This window comes from Cornus florida, unplaced genomic scaffold (genome assembly GCF_030987335.1).
Source record: "Cornus florida cultivar Cherokee Brave unplaced genomic scaffold, ASM3098733v1 CherokeeBrave_3.0.0_Hap2_Chr06, whole genome shotgun sequence".
Classification (NCBI taxonomy): domain Eukaryota; kingdom Viridiplantae; phylum Streptophyta; class Magnoliopsida; order Cornales; family Cornaceae; genus Cornus; species Cornus florida.
The window spans coordinates 10118952-10137252 of NW_026775576.1; the positions used below are offsets into that span (position 1 = coordinate 10118952).

Here is an 18301-nt window from a genome sequence, read left to right on the forward strand (position 1 = left end):
TTGATTTTGTGGGAGATTAGTTTATTAAGTGAGGATTTGTTGTGCTTTAATTCTAGATACATGTTTATTGGGTTTAAATAATCTAATCTTCAAAAGTGTTTTTTACTTTTTAGTCTTGCACACCACGTGTTCGACAAAAAGTCCTGAACCAATTTCAATCACTCATATGGCCTCTTCCTCCGTTTCTAAGCATCTTTGCACATCCAAGGGGTTTTCTGAGGAAACTACTGATCCGGATTGGTTTAAATGGCCCATTCAATTTGAAACTACATTCGATATTAGGAATGTCTTTCGTAGGCGTGCTGACATAGACTAGGCAGTCAAAAATCTCAGGAAATGAGGCTTAGCATCAATATTTTAGCCATATCAAAATGTGGTTTATCCTCACTTAGTTCGTCAGTTCTACCAGAATCTCTCATACAAACCTCAGGAACCAACCAAGCTATCAACTGCAATTGATGGCACCATGCTTTCATTTACATTAGATGATATTGCAGTTGCATGTGGATGTCCCATTAACTCCCTAGTTGATGTGGACGGTCAGCCTCTCTATGCTCCCCTCTCAAATATCGTTGACTTATTGGATGACCTAAAAGATGTTTTGAAAGAAATAGCACATAACAATCTCACAAGCTCAGTGAGCACATCACCTAAAAGGTCTTTTGTTACACCCAGGATTTGGTTCATTGAAGTTCTACTGGCCACGAATGTTCTTCTAATTGGAAAACCTACAGAAAATAATAGTGTCCTTTTTAGATTGCCTCTTTTCGGCAGAGAATGGCTTTTGGTTTTCTGTTCCCACTTTGATTATGAATCAAATTCTAAAGGTTTATAACAAATTGATTGTTCGTAAAAAGGAAAGCTCTTTGACTTCATCCTTCCCATTTCCCTATTTAATCATAGAGATGATTAAAGACCAAGGATTTGTGATTCCATGTAATGAGCAACGGGTGACTTCAAAGAAAGTTTACAATTTCAAAGATTGGAAGGAACAACTTACTACCCGCAATGGTGAAGTCATGAAATAATCATGCTCCTGGAGGAGCTAACACTTAGCCCTCTATTTTGGGGGCGGACTAGTTTTATCTTTAGTTTATCTAGTTCATGCTATTTATTTTTGCTTTGTGTGTTTTGAATAATTCTAGTATTTGGGCCATGTTTGGCATAACAATTATGGGTGTACTTTTTGATGTGCACATATTTTAGTTTTCTTTCCCGGTTTTGAATAAAGCATAACATATTACTTCATATTTATATCTTTATATGTCTATGTTTTTATGCTTGGTACCCAGTTTTTGTGAACAGATTATCAGGGCCAAGTTTGGGGGGAGAAAAGTTTAGCTTTCTAACTAAGACTGGTTGCACTGAAGTTCATATATCGCACTCGGTAGTTTCTCTCCTTGTTACACTTCTTTGCCTGTTTAGTTTTTATATACATGTTTTCATACATTGAGGACAATGTATAATGTAAGTTTGGGGGTGTTGAGAGTTGCTATTTACAGATGTATTGTCATTGTTAGATATTGTTGAATTATGTATATATAGTTGATTTGTCTTGAAAAAAAAAAAAAAAAAAAAAAATTGTATGTTAGGCGAATGATTTTTGGTGTTATTGGAACTAAGTTTGGGGGGGAATTTATGTGCTTAATATAATCTGTATGCCTATATATGATATTAAGGAATTATTGAAAATTGCTAGCATGATTGTTCAAATGAAAAAGGTCTATTGCATGATTTAAATGTTTTATTTTGGAGTCTTTCATCTCTAAGTGACTTCACAATGCACATTGAGCACACCGAAAATTGGATTCCCTTCCTTGTGACTGGCTCCCTGATTTAGTAAGTCGGATGGCGTTAAAAAAAATAATAAAAAAGAATAAAACTACAGTCTTTCAACATGTCAACTAATTAAAAATGAAGACAAGGAAAGAATGTAAGATGCATGATTAGTTTGAGTTCGTAGCTTAACCATTCCGAGTCATTACGCCTATAGGTCTGTCTTTACACTTAACACACTAAGACCATTTGGTTTTGGAGTCGTTGGCTCAACGCTTGTTACATGAGGTGATTAGAGAGCTTAAGAAACTTGGACATTGCATATGGTCATGCATTAAAAAAAAAAAAAAAAACACAAAATCTGTTTAAATAAATTCATGTCTTGGATTATGATTTCAAAAGATAAGTTAAGGATGTGGAAGACTTTGTATGAGACATAAAAGGGTTAAAAGTGCATTATAAAGAGAAAATCACATTCTGGTTCACTTCTAAGGAACTTGTAATACCCCTAGTTTTCAAAAGGATAAAATTGGAATTTAACTTTGATTTCTTGGGCTTTTTTAGTTGTTTACGTGGCTATATGTTTTTGCGTTTAATTGTGTATTTGTTTAATTGGTTAATTGTGTATTTGTTTAATTGGTTGATAGTGTATTTGTTTAATTGTTTAATTAAAGTATGTGTTTAATTTAATTATATGATTATGTGGGTTTGCTTTAATTGTTTAAATTGATTTAATTTTTTTAATTGATTTATTTGTTTAAATGATAAAATATGTTTTAAATTAAATTAATGTTGTTAAACAACGGAGTTGGGCTTGGATATGGGATTTTATGGGTACAGTTATTACCCATGGATGGATATACATGTATATATATATATGTGTATAGGATTAAGATTAACTATTAGGATTTATTAATAATTATATTTGTACTGGTTTATTAATAATGATTTTAGGGTTTTATATTTTTTGGTCGTAGCCGACTTAGCTATATGATAAATTTTTTTTATCCATCTCCTAAGATAATTAGAATTAGGGTTGCGGTTGTATAAGCCTATATAAATACTTGTATAGGTCTGCTAAGGGTTTTTAGAACCCAAGTCACGTAGCAGTGGAGGCGACGAAATACAAAGAGTTTTGAGAGAAAAACAGAGAGAGGAAAGTTAGGGTTTGGCTAGGGACAAGGATTGAACCAAGAAGAGATTGCTTCTAGATTGAACCAAGAACAACGGAGGTGTTAAACGGCAGTCCAGAATTTATCGGAAAACTCAGAGATGATGGTTTAAGTTTTCAAAGCTGAAACCGAAGGCAAGTCTCTATTCTATCTTTTTCCCTTAAACCTGTGTTCTGTGCATGCCTAGGTAGTCTCCAGGGTTTTAATTAATGTTAAAACTCAACTTATAAGTATGGTTGTAGTGAATTTAAATGCATTGAATTAAAAGGTTTAATGGTTTTACATGTTTTTGTTTTAATCATGATTTAGTTGATTTTTAAACTAGTTTTAATTCATGTCAATGATGTATGACACCTATATATAATTAATTCTGTGACATAAATTGAACCCTAGATAGTTAAATAAAACAATACGGAGGCTCTGAACTTCGCCGGAGGCGAAGAAGATGAGCAGTTTTTAAGAAGGCTCCCAAGTGTATGGTCCGGCGAAGAAGATGAACAGTTTTGAAGAAGGCTCCCAAGTGTATGGAGAAGGCTCCCAAGTGAATGGAGAAGGCTCCCATGCTAATGGAGGAGGCACTCAATTCGTGAGAACCTACTTTCGCCCAGAATTTGCTTACTGTTGGTTTTTAGGCTGCGTTTGGACTGTACAGGGTATTTTTAGTCCGTTTAAATTGCAGTAAGTGGTGTAGGAAAGTGCTATGGACTTGTAAAAATATAGGGAAACAATAATTCATAAATGGATTAAGGAATGGACAGTGTGAACTTAGGGAAAAATCCTACATGTTGTACTGTGGTTATTAATCAATTTACATACTGGAACTTGGGGATTTTTTTATATATGATTCAATACTATTTAATCTTATTTAAACAGAGTTATAAGTATAGTGAATTACTTACAATTAACTATGCTAGTTTTGGAACAAATTGATATTTAACTTGCTTTTAACTATATCAATTTATGGATGATTTGGAGGATTTAAATGCTTTGATTTATTTTAGCAATTTAAATAGTTGGAACATGATTTTTAAGTTCTGTAATGAATGCCGAATATCATTATATATGTATTAATTTATATCGATGCATATTTTGGAGAATAGTTGATGAATACCTAGTGCTATTTTATCAATTATGCTAATTGGACGATTGTATGCACCGATATGGGACGGTGGCATACTAGGGATGGATTAGTTCAAAACACTAAGTCCTACCTATTCTAGAATAAGTTGGATTAACTATAAAAGTGAAGTCCTACTTATATGTATGTATATGCACCGGTATGGGACGGTGGCATATTAGGGATGACTTAGTTCAAAATACTAAGACCTACCTATTCTAGGGATGGATTAGCTCAAAACACTAAGTCCTACCTATTCTAAAATAAGTTGGATTGACTATAAAAGTTAAGTCCTACTTATATTTATGTCAGGTCAATAAACATTTGAATGACATAACTTGAACGGATTTCATATATATATCTTTATGGTGCCGTGATATGAGCTTTAGTCTCAGGATCATGGTTAGAGTGCTTATATCACCTAGGATGGATAATTGGACATAGTTGTTGTTCCCTGGTAGGTCTAGGTATGCATGACCACGTTACGTCCGATTTGTATGCTACCTTCTATTCAGGCTGAGACTACACTATAATCTAGTGAACGTCCTATAGTGTGTATATATATATATCTATATGGACTACTTTAGTTATTGTTGAGCTATCTAGGATGTATCTACATATCGAGTTTTTGTATGGATCGTAGTAGGATAGGACTTGCATGTGGGCTTGACCCACTCCCTTATTTTTCAAATGTTCGTCACTTCCAGGGTTAAGGCTTGATCGTACAGAGCAGATACAGTCACTCACTCTTTTGACTACGTAGGACAGCTTTCTATGTTTAGCTTTAGATTTTTATTGCAGTTGTTTCCTTTTCAGTTTGGGATTTGGATAGGGGTCCACTAGATGGATTACCGAGTTGTACAGATATTTGAAAGTTTGGAATTTATATTAATTTATAAATTTTGAGGTTTTTAATTTAGAATTCTTTTTAGCTTATTATTTTATTCTTATTTCATATTTGTATTCTGTACTTATTTATATATTAATTATTTGGTATCCCTCGGATCTGTGCTTGGACTTGATCACCCGTGGCTCTAGAATCAAGGGATATCACAGAACTTGAGACGAAATTCTATTATAAATGAGATATTGAAGATCATGTATGTGGACTAGTTTGTTAATGCATGAATGCTGGGAATTGAAATTTGTTTTGAGATGTCATTATATGCATACTTGCTGTAGTCTTCAAGATAAGATTTTTTTCCCAAAGTCAAATGTTTCAATATATACTAGAACAACCTTGTTGCTTAATGTTTGTGGGTATCATTTCTGGTAAACCCTCACGAGACTTCACTCATCCTCTAAGGATACCTAAGGGTTTAATGAGACAACCATGAATTTCCAAACCTAGTGCGTCCAATGATGACCCGTTAACAGATCCGTAATACGAAAGTGAATATAAACAAGTCCTTTGAGATGTATATCATTCCTAAGAGACAAAAATGATCTACCAAGAAGTCCCATGACTTAGCTGAAGGAAGATTTAAGCTAAGGTTTCAAAACCTGACAAGAATTGGGCTAAGGGCAAAATGGTCATTTCATACTAAAATGGGTGCCATCGTACTCATCATTGGTAAGAAAACGACAAAAAAAAAAAAAAAAAAAAAAAAGAATAAAAAAAAAGAAAAGCTAAAACAAAGTTAGACTCAAGAATCACCTAATTCAGAGTCCGGAAGGAAAAGATATGAAGATAGGATAAAAACAGCGTTCTCCGAATAAGAGAGACCACGACCCTATCTCACTAAAACTATTATAACTCTCACTACGATTGGAGTTTAGGTGTGTGGTTAGTACCATAGGAAAGCTAACTTCAAGATCTTAAATTTAGACTTACGAATGACCTAATTCGGATCAGAAATAAAGGAGATATGGCCCTCTGAAGTTGACTCAAGAAGGCTGTCCAAAAAACTAAAAAGGAAACAAGCGTAAGGGAGGATCAGCCGACCGACGGCAAGGATCAGCCGGCTAAAACTCAATCATCATCCAGCTGATGGCAAGGATCAGCTGGCTGAAATGACCTTTTTCACTTGCAAACATACTGGAATAGGTCTCGAAGGCCATCAGCCAGCTGATATCAGTTATCAACCAGCTGATATCAGTTATCAGCTAACCTACGCACCTGATATCAGTAAAAACAGCTACTGTCAAAAGTGTGGAAAGGTGCTCGGTCCAAACCAAAGGTTCTACATGCATCCCATATGATCCAAACAAGTTTAAAAACATTCTATGGTCTCATATAAGCATCCATAACATGATAAACCAAAGGGAAACTTCAAATCATACTCCAATGCATGAAATTTGCATAAAAATTTCATAATTCATCCAAAATTAGTTCCAAATTCAAAATTTAGGAGTTTTATGAAATATGAACATACACGCATACGTAAAAAGATAAAGTAGACGCGCTATAGTGGCCTACGGCCTCATTACAATCCATTTACAAATTTTGACATACCAAACCTCTAATTTTCACAAAATAGGCTACAATGGCAATACTTGAGTTTTAAAAGCATTCTTGTAAACTTTAAAGTTAATGGCCCTTGGCCTCATGTTATACATACAAATAAACATTAAAAAGTGTACTTAGGTACACATTACATAATTCAAGGCAAAATTGCATTTTTCACCTAAATGATACTACATGCTGACACTTGCATGTTTTCTATAATACAACATAATACTTCAAGGCATCAAAGCAACTTAGGGATGTGTTGCATCCCAAAAAAAAGTTTCTTTACCTACAAAATAACCTAAACAAATAGGGTGAGTAATCAAGTTACTCGTAGGATGTCGTGCATGCGCATACCCTATAGTTTCAAGTATAATGCGAACCAAACATAGATCATCACAAGGGTGTATTCCACCTAACGTCTTTATTTTCAAGGTACTCTAAGGGATCATCTCAATCTATACAAATAATTGAAATGACAAACACATAGGATCCAAGTATACATAAACAAGTACACTAACGGCATTGAAACTAAAATTACCAAATCACAAGCTACAAGAAATCCATGATTTACATCTTGGAAGATAATGCGAAATCAAAAAAATGGATAGACTAGACCCGAGACTGTACAAGTTATTCGGGCAATTACGACCCGCAAAGTACTACCTAGTGCACACTTATGACTTAAAAGATTCTTGTCTCCGTATTAGAGCCAAACCCAAGCCATCACCCTTTTTATATCCTTTCAAGCTTCCAAAAATCAATAAGTCCATGACATTTATATAATTTCAATGCATGAAACTACCTACCAAGCACAAGTAGGGTGAAACCACACAAACCATGCCCTAAGGTTACATATCTAAAGTGGTAAGTTAATGATACTACACATTATACTAAAATAATTTACTACCAATGAAGGCTACAATTACCAATCATGCAACATAGTAATTTACCTACAAGTAATTACAAGTGCCATATTCAGGATCTTTATACTTAATCTTTAAAGAAATGTCCATTAGTTAGCAATATAAGTATAACTTCTAAGATATTTATGATAAACCCCCAATGAAGTTTCAAGTAATAGGTAAACCATAAAACAACAATTTACCTATTCAATGTAATTAATCATTTACATGCTTTAATTTACAATTCCTAAGTCAAGCATATCAAATCTCTACTTATATGCAAATACAATAATTTATAAGGCATATAATCAATATATATTAAGCTTCAATATATATAAACCCCAAAGAGGATAAACATACAACCACCCCTACCTCAGTAGAGAATTGACTCTCTATAATCCAAGCAACCAAGCTTAAAATGGAAAACCAAACTAAGGATTTGTAGAGGAAAGTGCGAGGAAGCTAAAGTATTCCAAGCTTAACAGTCTAAGGTGAGTAGAAAGAGGCTAAAATGAAGTCAAAAGCTCTAAGCCAAGCTTTTCCTTCAATGGAGGCTAGGTTAGGGTTTGAGAGCAAAGTGGTAAGGAAGATACAATAAAATGTGGTGAATGGAGGATTTAGTATTCCTCCACTCACTATGTGTCCTACACCATAGTCTTCACACACACCTAATGCAAGACTAAATATGGTGCCTACACTTGTCACCATCCTAAGAAATCATCCAAGGCTTAATATTAAGCCTACACTTGTCAACCATCCATACTAACAAGTGCTCCAATCTTAGGCCAACATATGGGTGAATCTCCTCCCTCCACGTGTCATCATACTAAGCCTCCAAATGGTTCCTCCACAATGTCAACAAGTGGCTCCATGGGAGTGTGACACTTGTCACACTTTCCAAAAATTACAAAAAGGTCATTTTTTAAAATATCTTCTAAATTAAATTACAAAATGTTCCCTAAGACGAAAAATAATTACTTTATTTAATTACACTAAAACCCCAAAAGTTAAGAATATTTCCAAGAAACTATGCATCCATACCCTTTATAGGAAAAGAAAACCTCTAGCATGCTTTTCTATAAAAGTAAAAATATACATATCAAGGAAATTATTTATCATGGATGCATGCAAAGCTGGAATCAAATCCGAGCACAAAAAGTGAGGTTATGCAAATGAAAATGAAAAAAGGGAAAAAGCCAAAAATAGAAAAAAAAAAAATTTGAAAAATGCTAAGAAAAGAAAGAAGTAAAATGACCGAGTCATTACAACCTCCCCACCTTAAAGGGATTTCATCCCAAAAATCAAGCCGAACATGAAAGAGAGAACAAATAGGGATATCGGGAGCGAACCTCCTGCTCGAGCTCCTAGGTAGCCTACTCGATTCTGTGGTGTCTCCACAAAACCTTGACCAATGGAATGGTCTTGGTCCACAAGACCTACTCCCATGAATCAAAAATCTAGACCGGACCTTCCTCGTAGGTCATGTCCTCATCAACAACTACTTCAGTCCATCGCAGAACATGCGATGGGTCCGGCTCGTACTTCATCAGCATAAAAACATGAAAGACATCGTGAACCCTATCCAGGTCTGGCGATAATGCCAAATGATAAGCAACCTCACCGACGCGCTCCAAAATCTTAAATGGTCAAATGAACCTAGGAAACAACTTGCCCATCTGTCGAAATCTTAGAAGCCCCTTGCAAGGAGAAATCTTAAGAAAGACATGGTCCCCTACCTCAAATGACAAGGATCGTCTCTTCCTATCAGCGTGACTCTTCTATCTGCTCTATGCGGTAGCCAACCGCTGCCGAATCAACTTGATTTTCTCTATAGTCTCAATGACAATGTCGGGACCCAATGCAATGGTATCACTGACTTCAGTCCAACAAACTGGAGATCTGCAAGGTTTACCATACAACACCTCAAAAGGTGCATGCCAATACTGGTCTAGTAACTGTTATTATAGGCAAACTCAACTAAAGGCAAGTAGTCCTCCTAACTACCCCCAAAATCCAAGATACAAGCCCGTAACATATCTTCCAATATCTGAATGGTACGCTCCGACTGACCATCAGTCTGAGGATGGAATGTCGTGCTGAAATGAAGCCTCATATCAAGAACCTCCTAACAACTTTGCCAAAAGTGAAATGTGAACCGTGGATCCCTATCCGAAACAATGGATACAGGAATCCCATGAAGCCTGACAATCTTCCTCACATACAGTCTACTTAGTCTTTCTGCACTATCTGTCACTTCCATAGGCAAGAAGTGAGCCATCTTAGTCAACCTGTCAACTATAACCCAAACGGTATCATTCCCTGCCTGGGACCTCAGAAGTCCTGTTACGAAATCCATAGTGATATGCTCCCATTTCCACTCTGCTACTGGTAATGGTTGCAACAATCTTACCGGTTGCTGATGCTTTGCCTTCACTTGCTGACAAGTAAGGCATCGAGCCACAAACTGTGAAACATCCCTTTTCATGCCCTGCCACCAAAACTATCGCCACAGATTGTGATACATCTTCGTACCACCAGGATGAACTACGAGCTAAGAGTGGTGAAAATCTAGAAGAACATTATCAAGACAAGATAAAGGAATGAACATCATCCCTTGGTACCTATGACCATCATCTGAATGCAAGGTCCAACCCTCTACATCCTCACCGCCTGAAATTCAAACATGGATGGCCTTTATCTCCCCATCCTCCAACTGTACCTCAATAACCTTGCTAACCAAAGCCAATTGAGCCACAAGACTAAACAAAATAGCCAGTGAAATATCTTCATAAGACTGTAAACCAGGATTTGCAAGCTCTTCTAGCATCTTCCATCTGTGAACGGAAATGTTAGCAAAAGTTCCCCATGACTTCCTACTCAATGCATCAGCCACTATATTGCCCTTACCCAAATGATACTGTAACTTAAAGCCATAGTCCTCCATGAACCCATCTGCGTTGTCTCAAGTTTAAATCATTTTAAAAAAAGAGATACTAGAGACTCTAGTGATCGAAGAAAATCTTAAACTTCTCTCTCTACAAATAGTGTCTTCACCCCTTCAGGGTAAAGATAACTACTACCAACTCTAAATCATATGTCAGGTAGTTCAACTCTTGATTCTTCAGCTGTCGAGACCCATAAGCAACCACTCGCTCTGTCTGCATCAAGACACAATCCAAACCTTCCTGCGAAGCATCACAAAAGATCACATAACCTAAACAATGTTCAGGAATGATCAAAACTAGAGCCAATGTCAGCCTGAGCTTCAGCTCTTGAAAAGCAACCTCAAAGGCCTTGTTCCATATGAACTTAACCCCTCACAGGTAAGTTGAGTAACAGGTACCGCTAAACGGGAGAAATCTCAAACAAATCTCTAGTAGTTGCCGGTAAGGCCAAGGAAACTCTGTATCTTAAAACACTATCTTCGGATGCTCCCAATCCATCACTGATTCAATCTTCGACGGATCCACTACAACATCGCCCCCTGGCACCATATGTCCAAGGAACTTTATTTTCGATAGCCAAAATTCGCATTTCTCGAATTTGGCGTACAACCAATTATCCTTAAAGATCTGCAACACTTTCCTCAAATGATACTTATATTCCTCTACCGCTGAGTATACAAGAATGTCGTCAATGAAAACCACAATGAACTGATCAAGATGGTCACTGAATACACGGTTCATCAAGTCCATAAAAGCTGCTAGAGCATTGGTTAAACTAGATGGCATCACCAGAAACTCATAATGGCCATACTGTGTACATAAAGCGGTCTTGGATATATCCTCATCTTTAACCTTCAACTGATAGTAACCCAATCTTAAATCAATCTTTGAAAAATAAGTAGCTCCCTTTAACTTCAACTGATCAAATAAGTCATCTATCCTAGGCAAAGGATACCTGTTCTTGATCTTAACGTGGTTCAACTTGCGATAATCGATGTAAAGTCTCAAGGACCCATCCTTCTTCTTCGCAAAAAGAATTGGTGCTCCCCAGGGCGAAGCACTTGGACAAATAAAGCCCTTAGCTTTCAAATCATCCAATTGGCCTTTTAGCTCATCAAGCTCTGCCGATGCCATGCAGTACGGTGCCATAGAGATGGGTGTAGTACCAGGAATGACATCAATGGCAAAGATAACCTCCCGAAGAGGAGGAAGCTCCGTCAACTCCTCTGGAAAAACATCCAAAAACTCGTCTACAACTGCCAAAAAAACACAGCCCAAGCTGCTGTCTTCCTCAGCCAATAGGCTAGCCAAGTATGATCTGTAGCAACTCCAGTCACCAATACTAAAAACAATCGCCGAGTCAGAATCACTCCAATCTCCCACAAAGTGAAAATAGTCTCCCTCAGGAGTACAAATAGTCACCCTCCCACAGAAGCAGTCGATCGTAGCACGAATGAAGGATAACCAATCCATCCCAAGAATGACACCAAAGCCCGTCATAATGAAAACAACAAAATCAAACTTTAAGGTCCGCCCAGCTATCTCGGTAGCACAACCCTGATAAACACAGTCCGAAAACACTGGACCCCCTACTAGTGTGTCAACATAAAAGAAACTATCCCGCAGTGTGATAAGCGCCGAATATTGCATATTCAAGCGCCCTTAATTGCATTATTTAAGTCCATTGTTTGTTTAATTATGTAGATTACCTTCATATGCACGTTTTTGCATATTTTCAGGTTCATTGGCCAAAAAGAAGCAAGAAGGATGCTTTGTGGAGTTTTGAACATCAAAGGTCACAATGCTGAATTTCTGGCAGCAGTGGAACCTGGACTTTTCTCGCCATTTTGACCTTGTAAACTCAAGAACTGGACTTCCCTCATAACATGACATATTTAGAGCTCTGAATCAGCTTTCCAAATCTTCAAGTGGTTCATCATTCGGAGTTCGGAGCAGAGAGTTAAGATCTTCTTATCATAGGTGCTTAGAACTGCCTGGCAGCAATAAATTTCTGCCTTTCTCTTCAATTTTGACCAACCATCCTTGAGAATTGGATCTCCACCAAAACATGAAGTTTTTAGAGCTCTGAATTAGCTTTCCAAATCTTCAAACGGTTCATCATTTGGAGTTCAGAGCGCAAAGTTATGGCCGTTTTACCAAAGTAGGTCTGGGTGGAGCAAACCAAGCATAAGGCATTCTGGCCAATTTTCGTGTGCTCGAGGCCTTATTTCGAGTGCTCGAAATTAGGGCAGATTGCTTCACGAGATCAGCAGTGGAGTTAGGACTTTGCTCGCCATTTTGACCTAGAAAGCTTGAGAACTGGACTTCCATCATAACATGAAAGATTTAGAGCTCTGAATTAGCTTTCTAAATCTTCAAATGGTTCATCATTCGGAGCTCGGAGCAGAGAGTTATGGCCTTGTTACCAGAGGTGCGCAGAACTGCCTGGCAGCACTGAAGTACTGCCTGTCTCCCCATTTTCGACCAACCAAACTTGATATTTGGGTCTTCATCAAAACATGAAGTTTTTAAAGCTCTGAACCAGCTCTCCAAATCTTTAAACGGTTCATCATTCGGAGTTCGGAGGGCAAAGTTATCGCTGTTTTACCAAAGTAGGTCCGGGCGAATCAAAGCAAGCATGGAGCAATCTGCTCCATTTTTGAGTGCTTGAGGCCTTGCTTAGAGTGCTCGAATTTGGGGCAGAATTGCCTTCGGGAATTCTCATTTTGGCAGCCACTTGTGCATTGGTTTCCTCATTTTCTACTTACTTCTTTATGAGGTGGTTGGGGATGTTTTTTGGGAGGAGAGAGAGAGCTTTGTTGAAGGAGATAAGGCAAGGAAGGCCACACATATCATTATCCTATATTCTAGCAAGATAGAGGAGAGAGAAGAGAGCAAGGAGGAGGGTGTTCTTGAGTGCTACAGTAGGAGCACGAAAATGGAGTCTTGGATGAAGCTTCTTCCTTCTTCTAGCTTAGCAATGGGTAACTAACTCTTTCTCTAGGGAGGTGATGAAGTCCCTCCCTTGTAAACATGTCCTAGGATAGTCTATTTTGGGGATTTGCCATGTATATTTTATGGTCTTTTCATAACCAAGAGCACCTCATTTGTTGTAATGAATGTTGATACATGTATGGATGATTTCTTTAAGTTGATTATCTTGTCTTAGATGATGTCTTATAGTAATCATATTGCTTGAGTTTTTCATGGTGAGAGTGGAAGCAAGGTTATGAAATGGTTTCATGGCATGTTGATAGGTGACTTTGATAGACCATTGCTTAGGAAATCCTTTGATGGTGTATGCTTAATCTCTAACTCCATGAGCTTTATCATTTTGTCAAGAACTTGATAGTCTCTCATTTAAGTAAATGTGTATAAGCTACACCTTAGTTAGGTAGTCTAAGCATGTTTATCTTTTGATGGATTATACTTGTTTGAGACCTAATGTACCTCTTGATTACTTATATGGCAACCATGTGTTGCTATGTAAGTCTTGACCATCATATGTTGTTTTTCCCCCAATTTAGGTCTAATCTAGCATATGTATAGGGATGGAGGCGGATTCACTTCCCTAGTCTCCTCTTCTTAATCTTTTCATCCTAAATTCCTTGCAAATTAGTGTTTTATGCACTTTGAATTCCTAATTTAAGTGACAACAAACAAAACCTCTATAAACACCCCTTCATCATCCTAAGAATGACTCTAAACACTTAGGTTGCCTTAGACTAGCGCAGTCCCAGTGGTTCGACTTACCCGACCAATAGCCCTATTTTACAATGATTCGTGCTATTGCGAAGGTTGATGTTAATTGACCAACCGATCACAGTGTGACCTTTAGTCCCAAGGAATGTACAAATGATGCAGAAATGAATGAATGCGATGCACCGGTATCAACAAGAACTCTAGCCCAAGAACTGAAAACCGGAAAGATACCTCAAACCATAGAAGTCCCTGCAGGGGTATCAACCTGTGGCAATGCATAGGCTCGTCCCTAGGCCCTTGACTGCTGAGAACTACCCTGGTGGCCTAACTGATGCCCGAAAGTAGTAGCCGTAGAGCCCCTGACCGGATATGAACCAACTGACGGTACCACTAACTGTGGTGCCTGAGGCACCCTGAATCCTGACTGCACAACTGCTGATGGTGCTCGTGTGACTTGTGAACCTGTGCCACTTTGTGTCCTGCCATGCAACTTTGGACATTCCCTCCTTAAGTGACCTGGCTGGTTGCAGTAATGACAAGCTCCAGGAACCCCCTTCATCGAAGCTGAAGGCTTACTAACCTGTAACTGACTGGTCTGTGGATTGAGCTTTGGGCAGCAAGACTTAAAATGCCCCTATTGTTGATAGTGGTGATAAATTACTCCCAGAGCTGATCTCGAAGATACTGGAACTACAGGTGTAGATCGAGCCTACTGTGACTATCCTTAAACACGTGAGTTATCCCTAGCTTTAGCCTTTTTCCACTGACCCCCAACAGATACTGATGAAGCCTCTCCATTAGACTACTTATATGAACCCCTGATCCTGTACTGATCTCGATCTTCTGCCTCAACAATCATAGCCCTCTGGACAACTTCTCCATAGGTCCTCAAAGCAAGTAGTGAAACCCGTGGCCTAATATCAAGATGTAACCTATCCTGAAACTTTCTTGCCCTGAGCTCATCGGTCGCAACTATCTCTGGTGCACAGCGGGAAAGAGAGGTAAAACGTGTCTCATACTCAACAACACTCATCATGCCCTGATAAAGACCTGTGAACTGTACCCTCATGTCCTACCTCATAGCCCACAAAAAGAAATAGTCGAAGAATAATGTCCTGAACTCCTCCCAAGTCATAACCTCTACATCGTGAATATTGGTCATGGTCCTCTACCAAATATTGACATCTCCCACGAACATAGAGGCAATCAAGGAAATCCTCAATCGGTTTGTAGGTACTGCTATGCTATCGAGCTTGCATACCATGAGATCAAGCCATGCCTCTGAAGCAAGTGGATACATACTCCCTGTAAATTGGTCAATCTTAACCCGTTGTAACTTCATGAAATAGTCCAATGCCTCATTAGCAACTGGTGCCGGTACAGGAATCTACTTCCCCGTAATATGCTGATGAAACATATGCTGAATGGACTTTGACATCCCTAGAGCCACTCCCTATGCGATTTGCTCCTCATAAGTTGGTGCTCATGGTGGATTACGATCCATGCCATAAGGTCGAGTCCTGGGCCTTCCTAAACCCCGTGTGAACCCAGTGCCCTCAACCTGCTCATCCACTCCGTCATAACGAGAAGACTCTTCGTGAGTCAAAACCATGTTTCTACACACATAAATGACAAGGCCGATAACAACATAAATCGTTAAGACCCAATATAACTTATGCCATGAATGCACGAAATGGGTAGCACATAACGGTAGCATGAAATGTATATAACATATAGTCTTACTAAAATATACAAGCATATACAACATGTTAATGCCAGACAAGCATATACACATGCTAAGACAAACAAGCATATACAACATACTAAAATAGTTAAGGTAAATTCCTAAACATATTGCCACATAAGCGTGTAAACATGTTATCAATTCAAAACATGTTATTAAGTAACACGTAAATATATCAAAGCAAGTCAACAAAAGTGTAATAATCACCCAAAACCCGTCAACCTAAGATTTTCGAACCTAGGAGCTCTGATACCACCTGAGACGACCCTAAATTTCCAAACCCAGTGCGTCCTGTGATGACCCGTAGATGACCTGTTAACGGATCCATAATACCAAAGTGAACATAAACAAGTCCTTTGAGATGTACATCATCCCTAAAACACAAAAATAATCTACCAAGAAGTCCCGTGACTCAGCGGAAGCAAGACTTGAGCTAGGGTTTCAAAACCCGACAAGAATCGGGCTAAGGGTAAAATGGTCATTTCATACAAAAATGAGTGCACCGTGCACACCATTGGAAAGAAAACTAAAGAAAAAATGAAGTTAGAATCAAGAATCGCATAATTTGGAGTCCAAACGGAAAAGATATGAAGATAGGAAAAACGGCGTTCTCCGATTAAGAGATACTACGACCCTATCTCACTAAAACAATTATAACTCTCACTATGATTGGATTTTTGGTGTGTGGTTGGTACCATTGGAAAGCTAACTTCAAGCTCTTAAATTTAAACTCAAGAATGACCTAATTTGGATCAGAAATAAAGGAGATATGGCCCTTTGAAGTTGACTCAAGAAGGCTATCCAAGAAACTAAAAAAGAATCAAGCTTCAGGGAGGATCAGCTGACCGATGGCAAGGATCAGCTGGCTGAAACTCAATCATCAGTCGGCTGATGCTAAGGATTAGCTGGCTGAAATGACCTTTTTCACTTGCAAACTCACTAGAATTAGTCTCAAAGGCTATCAGCCAACTGATATCAGTTATCAGCTGACCGACGCACCTAATATCAATAAAAACAGCTACTGTCAAGAGTGTGGAAAGGTGCTCGGTCCAAATCAAAGGTTCTACATGCATCCCATATAATCCAAACAAGTTTAAAAACATTCTATTGTCTCATATAAGCATCCATAACATGATAAACCAAAGGGAAACTTCAAATCAAACTCCAATGCATGAAATTTGCATAAAAATTTCATAATTCATCCAAAATTAGATCTAAATTCAAAATTTAGGATTTTTTTGAAATGTGCACATACACGCATACGTAAAAAGATATAGTAGATGCGCTATAGTGGCCTACGGCTTTATTACAATCCATTTACAAATTTTGACATACCAAACCTCCAATTTTCAGAAAATAGGCTACAATGGCAATACTTGAGTTTTAAAAACATTCTTGTAGACTTTAAAGTTAATGGCCCATGGCCTCGTGTTATACATACAAATAAAAATCAAAATGTGTACTTAGGTACACATTACATAATTCAAGGCAAAATAGCATTTTTCACCAAAATGATACTACATGCTAATACTTGCATGTTTTCCATAATACAACATAATACTTCAAGGCATCAAAGCAACTTAGGGATGTGTTGCATCCCAAAACAAAGTTTTTTTACCTGCAAAATAATCCAAACAACTAGGGTGAGTAATCAAGTTACTCGTAGGATGTGGTGTATGCGCATACCCTATAGGTTTAAGTATAATGCGAACCTAACATAGATCATCACAAGGGTGCATTCCACCTAATGTCTATGTTTTCAAGGTACTCTAAAGGATCATCTCAAGCTATACAATTAATTGAAATGACAATAACATAGGATCCAAGTATACATAAACAAGTACACTAACCGCATTTAAACTAAAATTACCAAATCAAAAGCTACAGGAAATCCATGATTTACAACTTGGAAGATAATGCGAAATCAAATAATGGAAAGATTAGGATATATGGCCTCGAGACCGTACAAGTTATTCTGGGCAATTACGACCCGCAAGGTACTACCTAGTGCGCACTTATGACTTAGAAGACTCTTGTCTCCGTACTAGAGCCAAACCCTAGCCATCACCCTTTTCATATCCTTTCAAGCTTCCAAAAATCAACAAGTCCATGACATTTATATAATTTTAATGCATGAAACTACCTACCAAGCACAAGTAGGGTGAAACCACACAAACCATGCCATAAGGTTACATGTCTAAAGTGACAAGTTAATGATACTACACATTACACTAAAACAATTTACTATCAATGAAGGCTACAATTACCAATCATGCAACATAGTAATTTATCTACAAGTAATTACAAGTGCTATATTCAAGATCTTTATACTTAATCTTTAATGAAATGTCCATTACTTAGCAATATAAGTATAACTTCCAAGACATTCATGATAGACCCCCAATGAAGTCTCAAGTATAGGTAAACCATAAAACAACAATTTACCTCTTCAATGTTCTTAATCATTTACATACTTTAATTTACAATTCCT

At 37.7% G+C, this 18301-nt stretch overlaps 1 protein-coding gene across 1 annotated transcript; it reads right to left on the reverse strand.

Annotated features, from left to right (window-relative positions):
• Nucleotides 1-14355: 14355 nt before the first annotated feature.
• LOC132313822 (uncharacterized) lies at nt 14356-14864 on the reverse strand. Its single transcript, XM_059812764.1, has 2 exons — nt 14835-14864; nt 14356-14700 (listed from the first exon to the last, which is right to left on the reverse strand). The coding sequence occupies exons 1-2, from the start codon at nt 14862-14864 to the stop codon at nt 14356-14358; spliced, it is 375 nt and encodes a 124-aa protein (XP_059668747.1).
• Nucleotides 14865-18301: the final 3437 nt, after the last annotated feature.

What these genes read in the sequence shown, in the direction of transcription:
- LOC132313822 (XM_059812764.1), bottom strand. Translation starts at nt 14,864, where the DNA reads ATGGAGAGGCTTCATCAGTATCTGTTGGGG. An exon ending in TTCATCAGTATCTGTTGGGG is followed by an intron (nt 14,701 to 14,834) that starts GTCAGTGGAAAA and finishes TATCAACAATAG; the next exon opens with GGGCATTTTAAGTCTTGCTG.